The sequence below is a fragment of the Anabas testudineus genome, chromosome 23 (genome assembly GCF_900324465.2).
Source record: "Anabas testudineus chromosome 23, fAnaTes1.2, whole genome shotgun sequence".
Lineage (NCBI taxonomy): Eukaryota > Metazoa > Chordata > Actinopteri > Anabantiformes > Anabantidae > Anabas > Anabas testudineus.
The window spans coordinates 910,967-930,129 of record NC_046631.1 but is presented as its reverse complement, the minus strand read 5'-3'; the positions used below and the strand labels follow the sequence as shown (position 1 = coordinate 930,129).

The 19,163-nt window shown below is 40.4% G+C and overlaps 2 protein-coding genes across 4 annotated transcripts; one reads left to right on the top strand and one right to left on the bottom strand.

Moving 5' to 3' along the window:
* Nucleotides 1–215: 215 nt before the first annotated feature.
* gys2 (glycogen synthase 2) lies at nt 216–16,556 on the bottom strand. Of its 3 annotated transcripts, XM_026364235.1 has the most exons (17): nt 16,124–16,554; nt 15,449–15,661; nt 10,961–11,142; nt 10,052–10,243; nt 9,629–9,814; nt 8,456–8,600; nt 7,857–7,974; nt 7,644–7,764; nt 7,412–7,518; nt 6,287–6,346; nt 6,072–6,150; nt 3,200–3,313; nt 2,968–3,094; nt 2,783–2,878; nt 2,531–2,694; nt 2,259–2,339; nt 571–786 (listed from the first exon to the last, which is right to left on the bottom strand). In XM_026364235.1, the coding sequence occupies exons 2-17, from the start codon at nt 15,570–15,572 to the stop codon at nt 571–573; spliced, it is 2,112 nt and encodes a 703-aa protein (XP_026220020.1). In that variant the 5' UTR covers nt 15,573–15,661; nt 16,124–16,554. The 3 variants fall into 3 exon arrangements, 2 of the variants coding, with proteins under 2 accessions (XP_026220019.1, XP_026220020.1); XM_026364234.1 differs by having other exon boundaries at nt 216–786; nt 15,449–16,554; XR_003299032.1 differs by lacking the exon at nt 571–786 and having other exon boundaries at nt 2,531–2,693; nt 15,449–16,556.
* A 1,679-nt stretch (nt 16,557–18,235) lies between these two features.
* Nucleotides 18,236–18,980, top strand: kiss2 (kisspeptin 2). The gene is made up of 2 exons (XM_033325861.1): nt 18,236–18,394; nt 18,619–18,980. The coding sequence occupies exons 1-2, from the start codon at nt 18,283–18,285 to the stop codon at nt 18,885–18,887; spliced, it is 381 nt and encodes a 126-aa protein (XP_033181752.1). The 5' UTR covers nt 18,236–18,282; the 3' UTR covers nt 18,888–18,980.
* The last annotated feature ends 183 nt before the right edge of the window (nt 18,981–19,163 follow it).

Genomic DNA, 19,163 nt, shown 5'->3' with positions numbered 1-19,163 from the left:
GAGCTGCACTACCTGAGTCTTTTCTGTGATTTGCAGACACCGCCTCATGCTACTTCTAGTGGTGTAGGTGCAAAAGTGACCATCTTTTGATCTTAAACCCAAATGTCTGTAATCCCAACAAAAATGAATGAATGTGGTGTAGCTTTCTGGAGACTTTTATGGCTGAAACAGGGTGACTGGTGAACACAGCAGCAGAGGATTAGAATTTGTAAAATATGTTTCTTTTTATTTCACTGAGGGGGAACAGCAAAATTAAATTTAACTGAAGAAGAACAGATCCAGTGAGATCAAGACAGAGTGAAAGTTGTATGGTCATCCTGGATCAGGTTTATTGTAGTACACGAAAGCCAAGTATTATTAATGCTATCTACTAGTATTTCAAAAACACATAATGGACGTTCAGGGCTTTAGTGTGAGCTGGCAGCAGCAGAACAGAAAAGGACAATAGAGATGGGTGAGTTGTCTGCAGCAGGGACGTGTGCTCTACCTCACCAGCATACAGTCTAACTGGTGATAAGAGCACACACCCAGCAGAAGCACTGACTGGCTGGATCCACAATCCGCAGCCCCTCAGTTTCCAGATTCCCCCGGTTGCTTCTTCTTCCCCTTGGGCACCGAGCCCAGTACAAAGGGAGCCTTGATGTTCAGCCGGTCCCTCTCAGCCTCCTCGTCTTCATCGTAGGGCTCGTCATCGTCCTCCACATCACTGTGGTGGGGGGTGGAGTGGAGGGAGGCAGAGGGAGAGGGGGGCACGGATGAGGGCCGGGGGTAACGGAAGCCCTCTGTCTGTGGAGATGAAGGATTCCTGGTTGTTATTCAAGTAAATTGCTTCTTCTTTCAGGTAGGTAATACATCTCTTGTATGGTTACCTTTTTAAATGTATTTAATGTACAAGTGACTTTCATTACAACCAAACAGTCCAAATGAATATCCGATCTGAAAACTCTAGGATGAGGCCTTGAATCAAACAGAGTCATGCAGCACAGCAGTGTTCGGCTCTCTAAAATGACGTCCTGTCAGTCATCCAAATGTTACGCCGTTAATTAAAGCCTGACAGATGTGGATGAAATCCAACAGTGCATGACAGAGATTCTTATGGACATGCATGTGGGCTTGATGGAACGTTGACTTGCATGTTCACTGGGAACCGCCAAAATATTTTTTTTCACTTAATTGCAATATTATTATTAATATTCCCTTAAGTGTGATTTGTACTTTGTACTAAATTTTTGTTTATGTGGTGGTACAAAGACATGATTTCCAATGTTTTCACAGATGAACTTAATTGCAGTTTGAAGAGGGTGAAGCAGCATAACTAAGAGATGGCTCAGATGACTCTAAACCACATCTTAGTTATGCTGCTATAGTGCTGGGGGACCTCCACTGATAAACTGAGCTACTCTCCTCTCTCCTAACTTCTATCCATTCAAATGCTAACATTGCATGTCATTAACTTTGTGTCTTCCCTCTCCTGTAGTTGTGTTTCCTCCTCTCTGTCTCCCTCTCTCTGTACTTTTCTACAGGTATCCTCGGCCTGGAGCTGTAAACCTCCAGAATCCAGTTGACCTGCCCAATGTTTCTGCTGCTTGTTGTTGTTTTTTGTTGCCTGCTGTTCTTTTCTCTCTCCTCTTTCCACTCACCCCAACCGGTTGAGGCAGATGGCCGCCCACTATGAGCCTGATTTTGCTGGAGGTTTCTTCCTCTTAAGGGACTTTTTCCTCTCCACTGTTGACTAAAGCTTGCTCGAATGGGATTGTTGGGTTATATATATAATTTTCTATACAAATATACTCTGTAAGGTCTTAAACTTTACACTGTATAGTTGCTATATAAATAAAATAATTGAATTGAATTGAATATTAATGCAAACACTGATATATACCTTACCTTATATATTTTTATTTAAATGTTTATTATATTATTATAATGTTTAAATGTTAAACCTGTTTTTACTTTAACATTAATGAGGTATTTTTCTGACATTTTTTTGTCAACTTTTATTTATAATGTTAATAAAATGATGAAACATCCAAAGGGGTGATTACTTTTTATAGTGACTGTATACCTCTATATTTATGAAGATGGGTGTGTAGATATATAGTAACATTTTTAAAAGTATTGCCATCTGAAGTGCTTCTACAGATCTTGTTTTAAAGTATAAAATCCATCATTAAAAATCACTACTTCAGAACTGTGGTCTATGTTTAGGTTTCCATCCTCTATTCCAACATTTTCAAATTCTTAAATATAGAAATCACCTTTAGAGGAGCCGTATTGTCCATTTTGAACTTGTCTGGGAAAGCTCTGCTCAGTGCAAGGCGGCGGGCGTGTACGTAGAACTGTCAACAGAAAGTCAACAGAGACGTACAGTACATCAACAATTAGGCCACATTTAACTCACAGTAACAACCTGCAGCTGTCTGACTGTGCAAATTAAAAACTATGACTGAAAAAGAGAGACCTATGATGATCATGCTATATTCTCTCTCTCATCAAACAGCTGTTTATTTCTTGTGCTACAGAAACAGACCCGTCCCAGGTATCTCCAGTCCAGCAGGTCAGACAACCTCTCAGTTCGGTTGCGCTGGATGATGCGCTGGCGCCGAGACTGCTGGCAGAAGCTGAACATGAACTGGGTCAGCTGGTTACAGGATTCCTCGGGGGAACGGAACCGCCGGTCCACAATGTAAATCCCTGAGTGACAGAGAGAGAGAGAGGAGAGGAGAGAGGGAAGGACGCACGTGGGATGTTTCTAGCAGTGCGCGTGTGTTTGTGTACGTACCATAAGCAGCAGGGTCCGAGATGTGCTCCTCCATGAAGCAGCCGAAACCTGACAGGTTGGTTGTCACACTGGGAATGCCCATTACAGTGCATTCACCTGGAACACAGAACAGTACTTACGTTATAGTAAACCCACCAGGTGGTGTTACTCTTATTCTAGACTGCAATGTAATAGTGAAGGACTACCAGGTGTGTATCCCCACGGTTCATAGTAGGAGGGGAACACTCCAAGATGACATCCACGAACAAAGTCCTCATAGTCCATTGGCAGCAAGGGACTGGTGGAGGACAGGAACTCAGGGTGGAAGATAATCTGAAAGAAAAACAGAAAAAAAAACTCTCTCTCATTAGCTGGTTCCCATATATGGATTTCATACAACATCACGTAAAAAACCCAAACAGGAACAGTGTGATTTACCTTGACACGGTCATTCCTCGAGTTGAAGAGGCCGATGCGTCTGACGTTGGACAGGATGGGATCTGTTGAGTCGTCCAACATGTTGTGAGTAGTCACTGGAGGGAGGCTGTGTCTCTGCAGCAAGTAATGGAACAGTGAAGCATACAGAAAGTGGTGATTCCATCATAGGATTGTGATAATTTAAAGAGTGCTGAACAGAGTTAAAATATCGATTAAACCATTTTGTCCATTGATCTTGACTAATTTAGCTTTTCAGCTTATGTTCTTTTGTCCATATTGCCAATCATTAGTCCCTCAGGCATAATAATGTTAATCAATTATTTAGTCAATACATATATTTTCATAGCATCAGGATTAATACTGAGTGAAGTTTTAGTGTTACTAAAGACAGAGACTTCATGTCATGCCATGTCCTCTCACTGTATGTATGTGTGTCTCAGCTGAAATAGCAATAATGTAAATGTTAAATATTTCATATATATGAATATATATATATATATATATATATATATATATATATATATATATATATATATATATATATGTACAAATTCTGGTATACTGGTCACATGTGTTCATGCACACATAAACATACACAGCTAAAGCAGTGGAATAAGGAGAAATAACTTAATGGGTGTTTGAGTCAGCAGTGCGCAGATGGTTAACCTTTCAGAGTGGGATTCTGAGAAGTAATGATCAGCATAGTGCTTGTCTGAGACTTGGTCTAATTATATCTGATCACCATCTCACAACACAAACCCAAACAATAATGTTTTATTGAACAGCCCCCATTATTTCCTTTAGAGGGATTGTACTTACACATATACTAAGAAAAAAGTTGCGTTTTGACTTTTACTTGCAAATTGCAAATTATCTACTCAAAAGTAAAGTAAGTGTCAAATTGGATCTTACTTGGATAGCCTGGTCAGTAAGGACAATAAGGACAACAAATTAATTTCCCTACTGTGGGATCAATACAGCATTATTATATATTCTGACCTGTTAAGATCGCTAAAGAAGAACCAATTGAGGCAGATGGCCACTCAGCCTGAGCCTGGTTCTGCCAAAGGTTTCTTCAACTAAAGGGAGTTCTTCCACTCCTCATCACCGTGTACTCATGTGGGATTTGTTGGTTTTTTCCCACACAATTTTGTATATTTATATGTTCTATTATGTTTTAAGAGCTGTGTAAATAAATTGAGTTTAAATTGAATTGAAGGGTACGAGAAAACAAAGAGGCAGCTTGTGATGTTGGAAATCACACCTGATGACTTGAACATGTCATCAGAATGAAACAGAACCATATCCCCATAACTGCCCTTACGTAGACACCACCAGGAAAGACGAGACAAGGCCAACCTAAAACAACTTGACAACATATGACAGCTGAGTTGAAGGTTCAACATGGGGTAAGACCCCAACCGGTTGAGGCAGATGGCCGCCCACTATGAGCCTGGTTCTGCTGGAGGTTTCTTCCTCTAAAGGGACTTTTTCCTCTCCACTGTTGCCTAAAGCTTGCTCAAATGGGATTGTTGGGTTTTCTGTATCATTTTTTTTTTTTTTGTATAATTATTCTCTGTAAGGTCTTAAACTTTACACTGTAAAGTGCCTTGAGATAACTTCTGTCGTAAGTTGGCGCTATACAAATAAAACTGAATTAAATTAAATTGAATTGAATTGCCACAGGTCCATGGTAAAGCCAATCTTTATTATGTTTGTCATAAAACAACAGCTATGAGATGCTAACTGCAAAGGGCAAACCTTCAATTAACCAGAAATATTTGATAAAAATGAGTGAAAGACAGCTAGGACAAAAGACTAGGTTGTTTACTAATGTTCATCTTCTGCCTCTTAAATGAGACATGTTAGAATAAAATAAAAAAATTACCTTATAATTTTTAGAATAATAAATAATTAAAGACAGAAATGTGATAATAAAATCTTATCCCTAAGGTTTAATCATTTGCAGATGACAGTTCGAGCCTCATACATCCATATGAGCACTGTGGGTAATACGAAACAATTATTCTATACCAGTATAATCAACTATTTAAAGTAGGCATAGTTATTATGCTGTATGCTAATAAGAATGTAAATGTAAATATTTTCCTTTCAACCGTATTGGAATGGAGGTCACAATTTTAAAACCTGGAGATCAAAATTACGACCTCATACAATCAATGGTAAGAAAGAAAAAATGTTGTGGAATGTGGACAGGAAAGAGTAAAATAATTACAGCAGCAAGTCAACTAATCACCAATCAGAAAGCTTCCACTCACCACTCACACTCCATTTCCAACCCCTGACATATTGACAACGGCATGAATTCATTAATTAAGAAAGACCTTTGTATGGGCACTTTATTGGTAACATGCTGCTGTGATGTACATCATCTCAACACAGCGAAGATATTGACCAACTGTCGGGGTTAAAGAAAGGTAATTAACCCCCCGATCAGCTTGGTTTCACTTCCGACATTCATTCTTGCTTTTTCCTGAAGGGAATTCCCCTTGTGTCCCATTATAATTCAACTGCAACATGGGTCATCGCTCGCACTGATGAGTCCATTCATAAAAACTGAAACCAAAACCAAGCCAAGCCAAGCCAAGCCAGTCCAGAACCAGAGCTTAATTTTGATGGACAAAACAGAGGCTCTAAGCTCATTATTAGTGATTCCAGAGTGCCCCCAACTCTGCAGCTCTAGACCACTAGAACCACTATCAAGGATAAAAACATAACACACGAGACCCAGACGCAGTGGCAATAATTTGTCGAAATTAGATTGCAAAAATGCAAGAAATACAATTCAGAAACCAGTGTTACTACTTATTTAGATAGAAGATGAAGACGTAGCAGATACAGGCGGCAGTACCTGAGTGGCATAGATGGCTCTCTTCATTATAGTGAAGTCGTCTCGGTCCAGAATGGAGTTCATATCCGGAATCTGCCCTCTGGGGACAATACAACACTATATGATCTTCATTCATCACAGAGGGCCAGTGTTGATGTAGACAGACATCTGACATCATTGTAATCTCACTGCAAAAACATTCAATCTGTGAATTCACTTAAAGCACTCATACTTACTTTAACAGAGCGTCATACAGCTTTTTTCCAAACTTCTCTTTCACAGTTTGAGCTGTATCCCTGTGAGAGACAAATGGAAACATGACGAGCTATAGCTATACTGCTAACTAAACAAAAATTATTTTGTATTTAAAAGATTTGGGTTAAAATAAGTACTTCCATAATGTTACAGCTTAGCTTTAGAGGGTAGGGATAATGCCTCTCATTGGGGTTGAATATTGGTTGCCTTTGGGGAAATCTTGACCTAACTCTCCTCTCTGGTCATGTTACAATTTCTATAGCATAACTACACTACATTACTGTTGGTTGTACTAACCTGTTGATGTTTACAGGTCAGTCTCCAACTGCTTCAATTGCAGCAAGAAAGAATAAGTTAGTTGTTGCGTTGTGTTTTTTGTGATCTGATACTACTGATACCATTTGATAGGGATGTCTAAAACCATTGCCAATATGATTCATCTATAGTTAAGTCTTCGCTTGGCTTTAACAACATCATGCTGTTAGAAGCATAAATTCTGAATCAAGTTAGTAAATTTTATGGTTTCATTTAGTTTAAAGTCTTGTAGTAACAGACCATGTAAATAGTTCCAATTTCAAGTGTGTCAACACTTTAAACACAATCAATATGAATCAATATGAACTTAAGTAAATGGCTGCATCTCTGTAACATGATGTCCATAATGCTATGACATAAGTTCAGTTTTGTTAACTTCTGTAGAAAACTCTCACTGACCAACAGCTGAGCAGCAGTCTGCAACAAAGGTATTACATCAGCATTGTTTATGTAGTTTCTGCAATTTACTGTATCTCACAGTGGAGCTGTGACAATGACCTCAATCACAAAGTCATGAGAGAGCCGAAAGTGATCACGGATGATTAATCTCTCCCACTACTGCTTAAGGATACAATATAAAACATTTGTGGTGAACATCTACAGGTGTAGCTGTAAGAATTGCTTGAGAGACAACAGTCATACCAATAAAAAGAAACAGAAATGATGTCTGTTTGTCAAAAGTGGGATGACTTCTGCCCTCCTGCTTAAGCACTGCTACTGAACCTGCGACTATGTTGTATCATCTAATTACATTGGTAGTGGACTGTGTTTTAAAATATAGTACGGCATACCAGAGCTGCTTGCGTACTGCCTGCCCCTTCAGTGACTCCACATTGAAGTTGTTGGTTTTGGCTGGCATGATGAAGAAAACGACCACGGTCACATCATTCCTGTGGACCTGTGAGCAAAATTAGGGAAGGAGGAGAGGTGAGAGGGGAAAACAAAGGGAAATAGAACAGTAATAGTGGATTGTACATGAATGTGGTACAGTTCTCCTGCGTGCATCAAAGCGAAGAACCTCACCCGCAGCAGGTAATTAAGTCTGGACAGTGATTCAAGGAAGATATCGGCTCCTTTGTTAGAGAACTCATAGCGTCCAGCGATGAAGAAGAAAAGGGTTTTATCCAGGTTGAAGTCCAGATGACTACCAGGAGAACAGGAATAACAATCGCACTTACAGAGTAATATTAATGCTGCTGGATCAGCATTATGCAAATAAAAAAACAACCCCCTCACCCATAAAAGTGTCCTCTGACAAACTCCTGGATGCGGGTCTTCTTGGTGGAGTGCAGATTCTGAAACTCGTGCATTGCTGAGAACTTCTTCACATTCAGCCCATTTGGGGTCACCACATCTGTATCAACACAGCAGCAGTGTGGGTTCATCCTCTGGAGACTATGAATATTCACCCTAAATCACTTATTCTCTTTCAAATTGTTTCATTTTTTTGTTTTTTTTTTTTGTTTATTTCACTAGGATACCAGCCTTCTGTCCGTCCACTGTTATAAAGCCTTAATCTGTGACATAGTAGGAATTATTTGGAATTTTTCAATTTGATCAACAGATATCATCTGAATAGTTGATATTGAATGTGGGATTTCTAGCTAATTCTTTATTTTTCATGCTATATTCCACGTTTTTCAACCTAGTCATAGTGATTATTTTTCAGATTATTCAATTTTAGGCTTCCCTTTTTGGAACTAGGTCTCTTGTTCACAATAAATCTTGTTAACTTCATGAGTAGTCTTATGGCGCAGCTATCCTCCTTTAGACCAGGTATTGGACAAGAGGACAGATCAACTAAAACACAGAAACAGTGTAAACAGCTTCCTCACCTGGCTTCCTGTGCAGCATGTGATTGGCTTCTACAGCAGTGATCTGGGAGACTGTGGTGAAGACGTGAGCGCAGTGGACCGCTGCTCTCTCCAGACAGTAGCGATGGTAGATCTGCCTCTCCCCTGCCTCCTTATCGATGCTGAACTACAACGCACGCAGAGTGGAACACATCAGCAGAGTTTGGAGTTCATTTGAATTTTTAAATGTAGGATTAATAAACAAACAAACATGTTCAAGCATTTTAAACGAGAAATCAAACATTTTACTGTAGAGGAGTCAGGAAAGGCCTAGGGCTTTGTCAGCATCATGTTTATATTATATTATACAGGTTCTCTGTCCCCTTCTGGTGCAGGAGACATTCTGATAGAATTCTGGGGGTACTTCACTTTAATTCAGAGTTCTTTCATGGCTACTTTAGCATTAACACCTCGGCGGAGCAACTATACACTTACACTGGAAGGTGGAAGGGCCTGCACTTCATATCAGATATTCCAAATTAGCAGAGCACTTATATCCCAAACAACAGTTTTGCACCTTGTTTTGCTTTCATAAATGCATAAACCACCCATACTCCTTTGCCTAGGGTTGCTGCTGCCCCCCAGCTCCAATACACTGTTACATTCATACAGTACACTGTATTTTACTGTACTACCTGCTTAGAATTACAACACAGTGTACTGTATATTAAGTATAGATTAATGTAAACTATTAGCCTAATTTACTTTAGGCTAATTCATTTGCTGTAGTTTCACAACTTACTTTAACTACATTTCATGTTAAAGTTCCTTCTGTCGAAGCTGCATGTTACAAACTGTCAATTATCCATTCAGTGCCCTTTAGCGCCACACTGACCTTCACGATGTGAGCAGATTAGAGCCAACACCAACATCACGCTGACCCCTGCGCACACAACTCAACATCACTAATGATGCACTAAGCAGCTGTAAAAGGCTGGGATTTTTGGTTTGAACCTGTGAATGTGAATGTCTCACAGCTGCTGTGTGTCCGTTGCCTATTGATGTAGAAATCTATGCGGCTATGAAAGAAAGGATACAAAAAATGGCGTGCACTAGTCACCCAGGTACTGATACATTCTGTGACTTCCCATAATCCTACTTTACACGAAACCACTCTTTTAATTATTCAAGAAGATCGCTTATCTGTCCTCTTACTTTGTCCAGGTTGTTGTAAAAATCAGCATTCCCAGCACAGAGGTATCGTCCCAACAGGGTGGCATGTGTCGTGAATACTGTCGCCATGGGAATCTTGCGGGAGCGAGAAAGAATAAGCCCAGGACCCGCCTGCCACTCGTGGAAGTGACTGATCACATTGGGCTTGTCCCCAAGATGATCTGTTAGCTGGAAAAGAACATTTAGAGATGCACTTTGTAAACTTAAACACAGCATGAAAAGGTCACCCACCGAGGTTTCCCACATTACAATGATCTCTTACTACTCTTGTCAAACATCAAGAGTCACTTAAGAGTTTTACAAGAAGAAAAGAGTGGAAACTATGCCTTGGTCAGGTACGTCCACTAACTTGAAACCAGCAGAACACGCACGTTGTGTTTGAATTTAGACTAGACACCAGCTGACCTCTTTAAAGAACCAGGCGATCAGGGAGCCCAGGATGAGCGAGTCATTGGCCTCTCTGTCATGGTAGGGCAGGCCGATGTTGCAGGTCTGCCACAGGTCCCCCTTCCAGCGGTCCAGGTTCCAGGCAGCAGATCCGATATCAAACAGGATCACATAAGGGCTGCCCTCAATCAGCCAGCGCCCGAAATGAACCTGCAACATCAGTACAGGAGAGTAGTTATATATAGTTTACAGTATGAATGCACAGCAAAACATTAACTAGTCTATATAAGTATAGACAATAGCATGATTTTTTCCCAGTGAGATCAGATGTGTTTTCAAAGTGTTCATACTTTTTTGAGCAGTGTATATATAGTATAATAGACTAACATAGACTCTTTTAGAATTGCAGGTTTTCATTTTAATACCAGTCAATTGCCCACAGTTTGTATCCCATACATTCCCATACATGAATGATGCTGTAGACACAGTGTGTCCCTGTATCATCATGCTGGTGTGTGACCTCCATCTAGTGGCTGGTGACCAGTGATACACTGCATCATTCTCTTTTTTTGACAGTTGAGTGAATGTTATTCTGTATGACTATGTGATATAGTTAACCCAAAATCCATCCATCCATCCATTATCCTAACTGCTTGTCCACTCAAGTTTCGCAGGAAAGCTGCAACCTATGAAAGTTTTTTTTATTTTTGGAGTGAGAAGCAAGCTACACCCCGGAAAGGTCGCCAGTCTATCACAAAGCCGACATATAGAGACAAACATTTCCACTTATATTCCCACCTACTGGCAGTCACAAGTTAACCTAACTGCACTTTAGGGTCTATAAATGATCAGAAACAAAATGTTTGACTTGAGCCCTCTCTCTGTCTCTCTATGCACACATTCTTACACACTTTTACACTCACCCACCTGGCAGCCGTTGTGGATGAGCGAGTCCATGGCCTTTCTGATGGCGGGGTTGGGCGGCTCGCAGCCCTCCACCTGGGTCTTGAAGTTGTGTTCGAAGTACGGTCCCATCATGTAATAGTTTTCCCCCCATTCGTCAGCTGTGATCTTTGCCTTGGTCTGAATCACTGTGTAGATTCCACCAACTGCAAGTTCCGGCAAAGTGAAAGGAAAAGACAGCTCAAAATTCAGACTAAATGCATTTTGTAATAAAATGATACAGTGAAATCCATCAGATTTGAATTTAAAATGTTAAAAATTAGTGTATCTCTGCTGGATGTGAAAACACTGCTTTTAATGCTTTGTATCCTTGTATCTTTAAACAAACTCAAGTCCTTTATTATGTGTTTAGTCAATGTCATTCAACCAAATAGCTACAGCAGTTGTTCGAAAGGAGTCTCTAGTGATCACGAGGCTGATACTGCACCATTCTGTTTGTCTATTTTGTAACACGCTAAAACATGTGGAAATGTTTTCCCAGTCTCTCACTTGATGACAAAAAGACAAATATTGATATGAAAGATCAGCCATCACTGGGCGCGTAGTTACGTCTAAGCTGCATCACAGAGGGGTGGTAGTAGAGGAGGTGGAGGCTGTGAAAACAGCAGAATGACCAATAAGCCCTGAACTTAAATGAAAGTGAGTAAAAATCTACCATTCAAGCTTATTAATCAACCCCAGACCCAAACATAGTTTGAATTCATTTGAGAGCCTCACTCTTAGCCTGTCCCGTACTCTGAGTTTTAACTGAATTCTCAATCTTTCTAGCTGATTTAGTTCTTAGTGCAGATAAAGTCATTATAGTGGGTGACTTTAATGTCCATGTAGTTGTTGCTATTAACTGCCTCAACACTGCATTTAATTCACTATTAGACTCCATTGGCTTTACTCAAAATGTAAATAAACCAACTCACATTTTTAATCACACCCTTAATGTTGTTCTGATATACTGTGGTGAAATCTAAAAGCATTTCATAGTTTTTCCCCAAAACCCTCTTTTATCTGACTTATTTTAAAAACATTACTTTTTACTGTACGAAAACTTTACTTCACCTAAGAAAAGATTTCCTTTGACCTTATATTCGCACGTCCATATTAGACCAGATCAATCTATATATACTAACAGGCTACGTACCACTGGCTTTCAAGGTTGCTGTAGTCAAACTCCTACTCAAAAAGCTTGACTCAGGGGTTTTAGTAAATTATAGACCAATAGCCAATCTACCTTTTATCTCTAAAATTCTTCAAAGGTAGTTTCTAAGCAATTATGTGACAACCTGCACAGGAATAACTTAACTAAAAAGATTTCCAGTCAGGAAATGCCTGACTTTTTCCACTTGAGGAATATTGCTAAAATTAGGAGCATCTGGTCCCAAAGTGATGCTGAAAAACTAGTTCATGCATTTGTTAGTTTCAGACTGGATTATTTAATTCGTTATTAATATGATTTCCCAATAACTCATTAAAAGCCTCCAGTCTAAATTCTAAAAATACTAAAATTCTAACATAAAGCATTTGATAATCAAGCTCCAGCTTATCTTAAAGAGCTCATAGTTCCATATTCTCCCAGCAGAACTCATTCATTCATTCTCAGAGTGCAGATCTACTTGTGGTTCCTAGAGTTTCCAAATGTAGAATGGGAGGCAGAGCCTTTAGCTATCAGGCCCCTCTCCTGTGGAACCAGCTCCCAGTTCAGGTTCTGGAGGCTCAGTGATCCCACGACGGTGGAATGAGCTGCCTATCTCTGCACGCTCAGCCACCTCACTTGCAATCTTTAAAAAACTGCTGAAAACAGAACTCTTCCGCATCTTCCTTTGCACTAAAAAAAAAACAAAAAAACTTTTCTACCCTTTCGTTCTCACATCTCTTGAAACAGAAACACTTTTTTGATAGCACTTTGCTTTGATGTTGTTTCTTCTTGATGTAGATTTTGTTTGCTTGCCTTGTTCCTCACTTGTAAGTCGGTTTGGTTGTTGGTGTTACTTCTGTTTCTATTTTCCAGTTAGTCAGTGAAAACATCTGCATTTGACAGATGAATAAAGTTCAAGCAAATAAAATTATTTATACATAATAATAAAATCACAGGTTAATAACATCAAAAAAGTCACAAATCCTCTAGAAATGATGTTTGTATTTCTGTTTTGCAACTCAGCAGCTACATATTGTTCCTGTAGAATCAGAGAGGCCCTGACAGGTCAAAGATAAAGCTGTATGTTGTGATGTGTAACCTCGAACCTGTGCCCCTGGTTAACAGAATGATAAGACAAAGTCGCCGCTGTGTCATAATGTTAACTTTAGTTTAGGTAAAAACACAAAGACATAAATGACTTTGTGATGTTTAGAACACACTGGTTCTTAATGTCTTGGCATCCACTAAGACCACATGGGGAATCTGATATTTTGATCTAAACATTTAACAATTTAAAAATATAAGAAGGTATGCCGTGAATTATGAATTATGCCTGAACTGTTTGGCAGTGTTTGGTCTTGTTTCTCTTATTGGGAAGTGGCACTACACTAATATGCTAATATTAGCAAGTAGTTGAAATTATTATTAGAATATTCATTCTAATTCTCAGGACGTCTAATGTCTCCAAATCCTCAAAGTAAAATATTTAGATTTTATTCAGATTTACATACAAATATTGCAGATTTTTGATGCAGCTTCAGACCTTTGGACCCCACTGTTTTTGCATATTCCTCTATTATTATATTCCTGACTTCATGCTGGTGTGTCCTAGAACAAGACACCAAAACCTCATAGTAGCACCAATATGTACTATCAAACAGCTGTCTGGAGGTGATCATTGATGATCAACCACATCTTCTGTGTGGTTGGTCATGCAGATTTGTCCTTTTCAACATTAGAAAGATCAGACCGTTCCTTTCAGATTAAGACTCTGGTCATATCTCAGCTTGACTGATGGGGTTACCAGCATGCACCATCAAACCCCTCCAGATCCAAAATGCAGCAGCATGTCTCATTTTTGATCAGCCAGAAGGACACGTTACAACACTTTTTAGATTTCTGCACTGGCTTCCTGTTGCTGCCCACATCAGATTCAAAGCCCTGATCTTTGCCTACAGTGTGATAAACTCAACAGCAACGACTTCCCAGAACTCCCTCATCCAGGCCTACAATGCCTCTTACTCACTGCACTCTGGAAGAGAACGACGTCTCGTGCCCTCCTCACCTAATCTCAAAAGATCCCCGGCTAAACTTTTCAGTTCTGTGGTTCCACGATGGTGGAACAACCTACTCACCTCTGCACGCTCAGCTGCCTCACTCCCAAATTTCAAAAACAGACCTGATCCAAATCTTTCTCTGGACTTGAATCTAATACATTAGTATTATTACTACTTATTATTATTATTATTATTATTATTATTATTATTATTATTATTATTATTATTATTATTATTATTATTATTATTATTTGCAGACACCTACAGGTGTACAGAGATTAATGAGGAGGTAGTATATTACTGTTTATTTTTAATTAATTGAGATTTGGTATAAATATAGAAATAATCAAATCTAAATAATGCCGCACAACGCAGGATATGATGTAGTCTACATTTCAAAATAAAAGCTGTTGAATTTACTCATCAATGGGTTTTTTCCACCCAGAGTGGAATTTAATGGAAACAGTTTTCAGAAACCTCCACATTATGAACACAGTCTCTTCATCTGAAAACCACGAGTCGCAACACTGCAGGTTTGAACGACTCCACATTCAGCTGATCTACACAGCTCTTCTCAAATATATTCCACGTCTATCTCAGTGGCATCTAAGTGCACGGTCTGCACTTAGACGCCACTGAGATAAAATCCTCATCACTGCGCAAACACATAAGCGCCAACACTGGGTGCTCTTAGGTACTCTTGGCACACGTTAGCCCCGGGAGTTTGACGCAACCAAAGCACACAGTAGCTGGTCCACTTTAAAGCTTATCTGTAGTTTAATGTGTAACTCTTCAGAGGGACGCCACTCTCACTGAATTTCAGTGTTTGCTCTACGCGGGGCAAAGAATCACAGATTTCCAAAAACTATTACCAACAGAAGTGGCTATGCTGAAAGTGCTGCCTGTTAAGTATTAGTGAGCTGCAGTTGTCAAATCCTAATGTTCCTATCAACTTCAGTTCACCTTTTCACTTCATTCTCTCCGACTGGGCTCTAAATACACTTCCAACATCAATGTATGCAATTTCTCATGTAGCTGCTTCATTGTTGCAAAGCATCACTTACATTTAGCCATTTGGCAGATGCTTTTATCGAAAGCAACTTACAAGGGTACAAGGTATAAGGCAAAGGCAGGGTAAGCGTAACCCTACTGGAGGTAGGCCACAGCTGGGATTCAAACGACAGCCTCCAGCATGGATTGCAGAGATCTTACCACTCCACTATTCTGCCGCACAATTAGTAACTGAAGATTTCTGCTCACACTGACCTTTGTTGGTGACCTCCCAGGCCACCTCAAAGAGCAGCAGATCCTCAATGGGCAGGTCATCCTCCTCCCACGCTGGCAGCACCCCACTCAAAGAGGACATGGACAGGGAACGAGACAGCGGCATCGTGAAGCGTCTGGAGAGGCCCCGACAGACAGCAGCCGGAACGTGAAGCAGATCAGTGGCAGTGGAAAGAGAGCGCCCCTCAAACAGGCCTTGAGGTGACACACACAGCGGGACAAGATAACAGGGAATCATGAAGGCAAAGTGCTTCCACCACGCCTCCTGGGGCTGACCCTTCACACACACACACACACACACACAGGCTTGGTTAGGCTTTCTTTTACCTTTAGCTGTTGTAGCCTGGCGTGATGGTTTATTTTTATGTTACCTGTTTAAGCAGCATACATACTAGAGATATACTAGACATAATAATACACACTTCACACCTCACAGATAAGAAATATGAGGAGAGAGTAGCATTTATTTCAATAAATAAATAAATAAATAAAGACAGAGAGAGAGATTCAATTCAAACACAGAATTAAACCTGTGGCAAAAAACTACAAATCAAACATTATGAAGAAAAGTACTGAAAAACATATCTGAGAATATGGAATCAAACTCATTTCTAAACCTGATGATGGCACCAAACTACCACCATTTTTATTCCAGACCTGTCACACAGGCTGAACAATGACTAAGCTGGTGCCAATAGCGTATTCACAAGTCGTACGTCAACGTAGTCTGACCCAGCCTTCTAGAGCAACCTGCTCCAGTTGTGTCATGTTTGAAGGGTTCCTTCAGTCCAGATAGTCCGTGTTGGGTGATTTTAGCTGTGTGTGAAGGCTCTTCATCCTGTTGGAGATGATGCTCTCTCACATTTATGGTACGTTTATCTCCAGAACAGTTGAGGTCTTGAGGATTTTTAACGTGTCCTGCAGAGATTCATGACACCCTGTGCCAGACACAGAAAAGCAGCCCCTAAACATCACCATGCCTCCTCCATCTTCCACAGCAGGTGCTGTGCGATGAATGCTACTGCTGCTGTATCTCTTTGGCTCGTTCACACTCTCCTTCTGTTCGTGTTGACAGTGATGTCAAGCTTGAAGCTGATGGCTTGACCTTTCAAACCAGCTTTTGAAGACATGGGATATGTGAGGCTAATTACAGTAAACATCACTGCCACAGGGTTAGCACATGCCCTGTAGAGTAGCCGCTGTGGCTCACTTATATTAGCATGGTTGTGCAATAGAGCACATGAGTTTTGCATGTTAACTTAGCTAACAGTCATTCTCTTCTGGATAGAACAGTTTTTTATATATATTGACGTTCACATGTTTAACTCAATTGGTTTGTTTCTAATATTAGTAATAAAAATAGTTGTTTTTTCAGGTAACAGTCTTGTAGGCAATGTCAAAAATAAAAAATATAGTTGATATTAGTATGTTAGGACAATTAGAATAATCTGGAAATGCTAACAGAACACCTTATTAATTATCATGTGATTGTGGCTTGTCTTGGTAGAAGTGTCTTCAGCAATGGACCGCCTCTCTGAGCTTTGAACCAATTCAACCAGTTGCTTCACATTTCGTCGTCACTGGTGACATCTGCTGGACAAATGACATTACATTTTTGTAAACCAATGAGGGAAAAAAAGTTTATGATGTATATGCAAGAAAATTCTGTGGCAGGAAGTGTTTGTGTCCGTTTAACAACATCATTGTGTGTAAATTATCTGACTCAGTAAAGCTTGTCCACGCTGTATATTCTTAGTCTATGTCACATGTCTACAAATATAAGATGTATTTACCTTTTAATATGAGATTAACACTGAAAAACTGTACAGGCTATAGAACAGGCCTCCATTCTTTGCAGGGTAGTGTGTGCGATCACACTGTTGATGAAGCCAGAAGAATGTTCTCAGGTATTTTGGCTTTCAAACTTTGTTTTGTGACATTTTCTGGTCAGAATGATCTTTGTACAGACTCAACGGAGTTATTTCTGTGAGCTCCCTTTGAAACTTGAAGACAGTCATGTGGGAGCACAATTTGCAACACAACCGTTTTGGAGATGCTGGATTATAACTTGGCATGCGGACAATGATAAGATGCCTCTAGTGTGCTTTACTGTTATTTATGGCATGGGTCTAGTCATTTGAAATGTCTTTGTGGGGGGCCATGAAACAGAACGTCTGCTTCCTCCATCTTCTAAATCTAACAAAACCCAAACAGCTGGCCTCTTACATGGGGGTGTTATTGTTACTGAGACTACTGTGCCACATCTGGTGATTTATATCTAACCAGAATCTCCACTACTCAGCTGAATCTGACCATCACTATAGTCTGAGTATTTTAGAAAAATAGATTAAATGGCGATTCTTGATATTGTTTGAGGATCTGAACTTCAGCTGAGTTAATCCGTAGATGAAGACGAGGAGAGGTCTTCCAGGAGGATCCACTAATGCGTAATTACGCATCTTGCCGCTTTGTTTACGTCACTAAATAATATAAAAATAAAAAGTCACTATCTGCTGTAACTTTTTATCATGTGCTGGCTGAATAATTTGCTGCTGCAAAGTGAGCTGTCAACAATTCCGAGAAGAGCTGATGCATGATGCATTTCAGCACCTGGGAGCGCCGACAGCTCCGCAATTTGCAGCGCGCAGAAGCAGGCGAGACGCGATAGGCTGCGAGCTGGGCGGGTGGGGTGGGGGGGGTGGGGGGGGTGAAGAGGTCACCTGGTGGAAATATAAAACGAGTGGGAATGGAGCGAGGGCGTCAGTGCCTGCAGAGCACACGAACATCCCGCGCACTTTAACGCACAAGGTCCAAAAATGACACTGGTGGCACTGGTCGTGGTGTGCGCGCTGCTTGTTGGTCAGGGTGGAGGCAGTGTGGGAGCCGCGCTGCCGGGGTCCGACTCTGCAGCGAGGGCACGGGCAACAGGTGAGCTGAATATTCATTTCTGACAGATATTTATTGATTTATGTTTATTTACTATATGTTTATTATTTAGCAGCATTGCTGCTGTCTAGTTGAAACTTTTTCCTTTGTATTGATTTAAGTGTTTTTTATTTTAGTTTAGTTTCTTTTTCAAATTAAATAAAAAAACAAGTTGTTACAAATGTGAAGTGTGGAGAGATTCCAGTCGTTGTGTGCCGTCTCCTCAGGATCACTCTTCTCTGCGCCCAGGAGAAGATCCGCAGGGGACCTGCTCCTGGCCGAGGACCCCAACCTGTGCTTCTCCCTGAGGGAGAACGACGACCAGCGGCAGCTGCTGTGCAACGACCGCAGGAGTAAGTTCAACTTCAACCCGTTCGGCCTCCGCTTCGGGAAACGCTACGACGGCTACATTTACAGGAGAGCCGTGAAAAGAGCCCGGACAAAGAAGTTCGCACCTGTCGCGATGCTCCCGCGAGAACTGGAGGTGCCCACCTGAACAGACGAGATTTCCACTGAGGACTTGTGTCTCTCATGTGTGTTTGATTTCACATAATCTCATGTTTCCTGGAATAAAACTTTTGTACCTTTACTGTGAAATTCATGTGAACTTAATGGATACTTTCAAAATAAGAGCATTTGATGCCATGTTTTCTCATTATTATCGCAATAGTACTATATAAGCCTATACTTAAGTAAAGTTTTGGAATATTTGCATTACATAGTATTTTCTATACTGGAGTTCAGAGCAAGTATTGTACTTTTTATCCGTTAC

Bases quoted from the DNA above. Each gene is read 5' to 3' on its own strand.
- kiss2 (XM_033325861.1), top strand. From the start codon at position 18,283: ATGACACTGGTGGCACTGGTCGTGGTGTGCGCGCTGCTTGTTGGTCAG. The intron at 18,395-18,618 runs GTGAGCTGAATA...CCGTCTCCTCAG, and splicing joins AGCGAGGGCACGGGCAACAG to GATCACTCTTCTCTGCGCCC.
- gys2 (XM_026364234.1), bottom strand. From the start codon at position 15,704: ATGATTCCCTGTTATCTTGTCCCGCTGTGTGTGTCACCTCAAGGCCTG. The intron at 11,143-15,448 runs GTCAGTGTGAGC...CGGAACTTGCAG, and splicing joins CTGGGAGGTCACCAACAAAG to TTGGTGGAATCTACACAGTG. The intron at 7,765-7,856 runs GTGAGGGGGTTG...TTCTCCTGGTAG, and splicing joins GTCAGAGGACACTTTTATGG to TCATCTGGACTTCAACCTGG.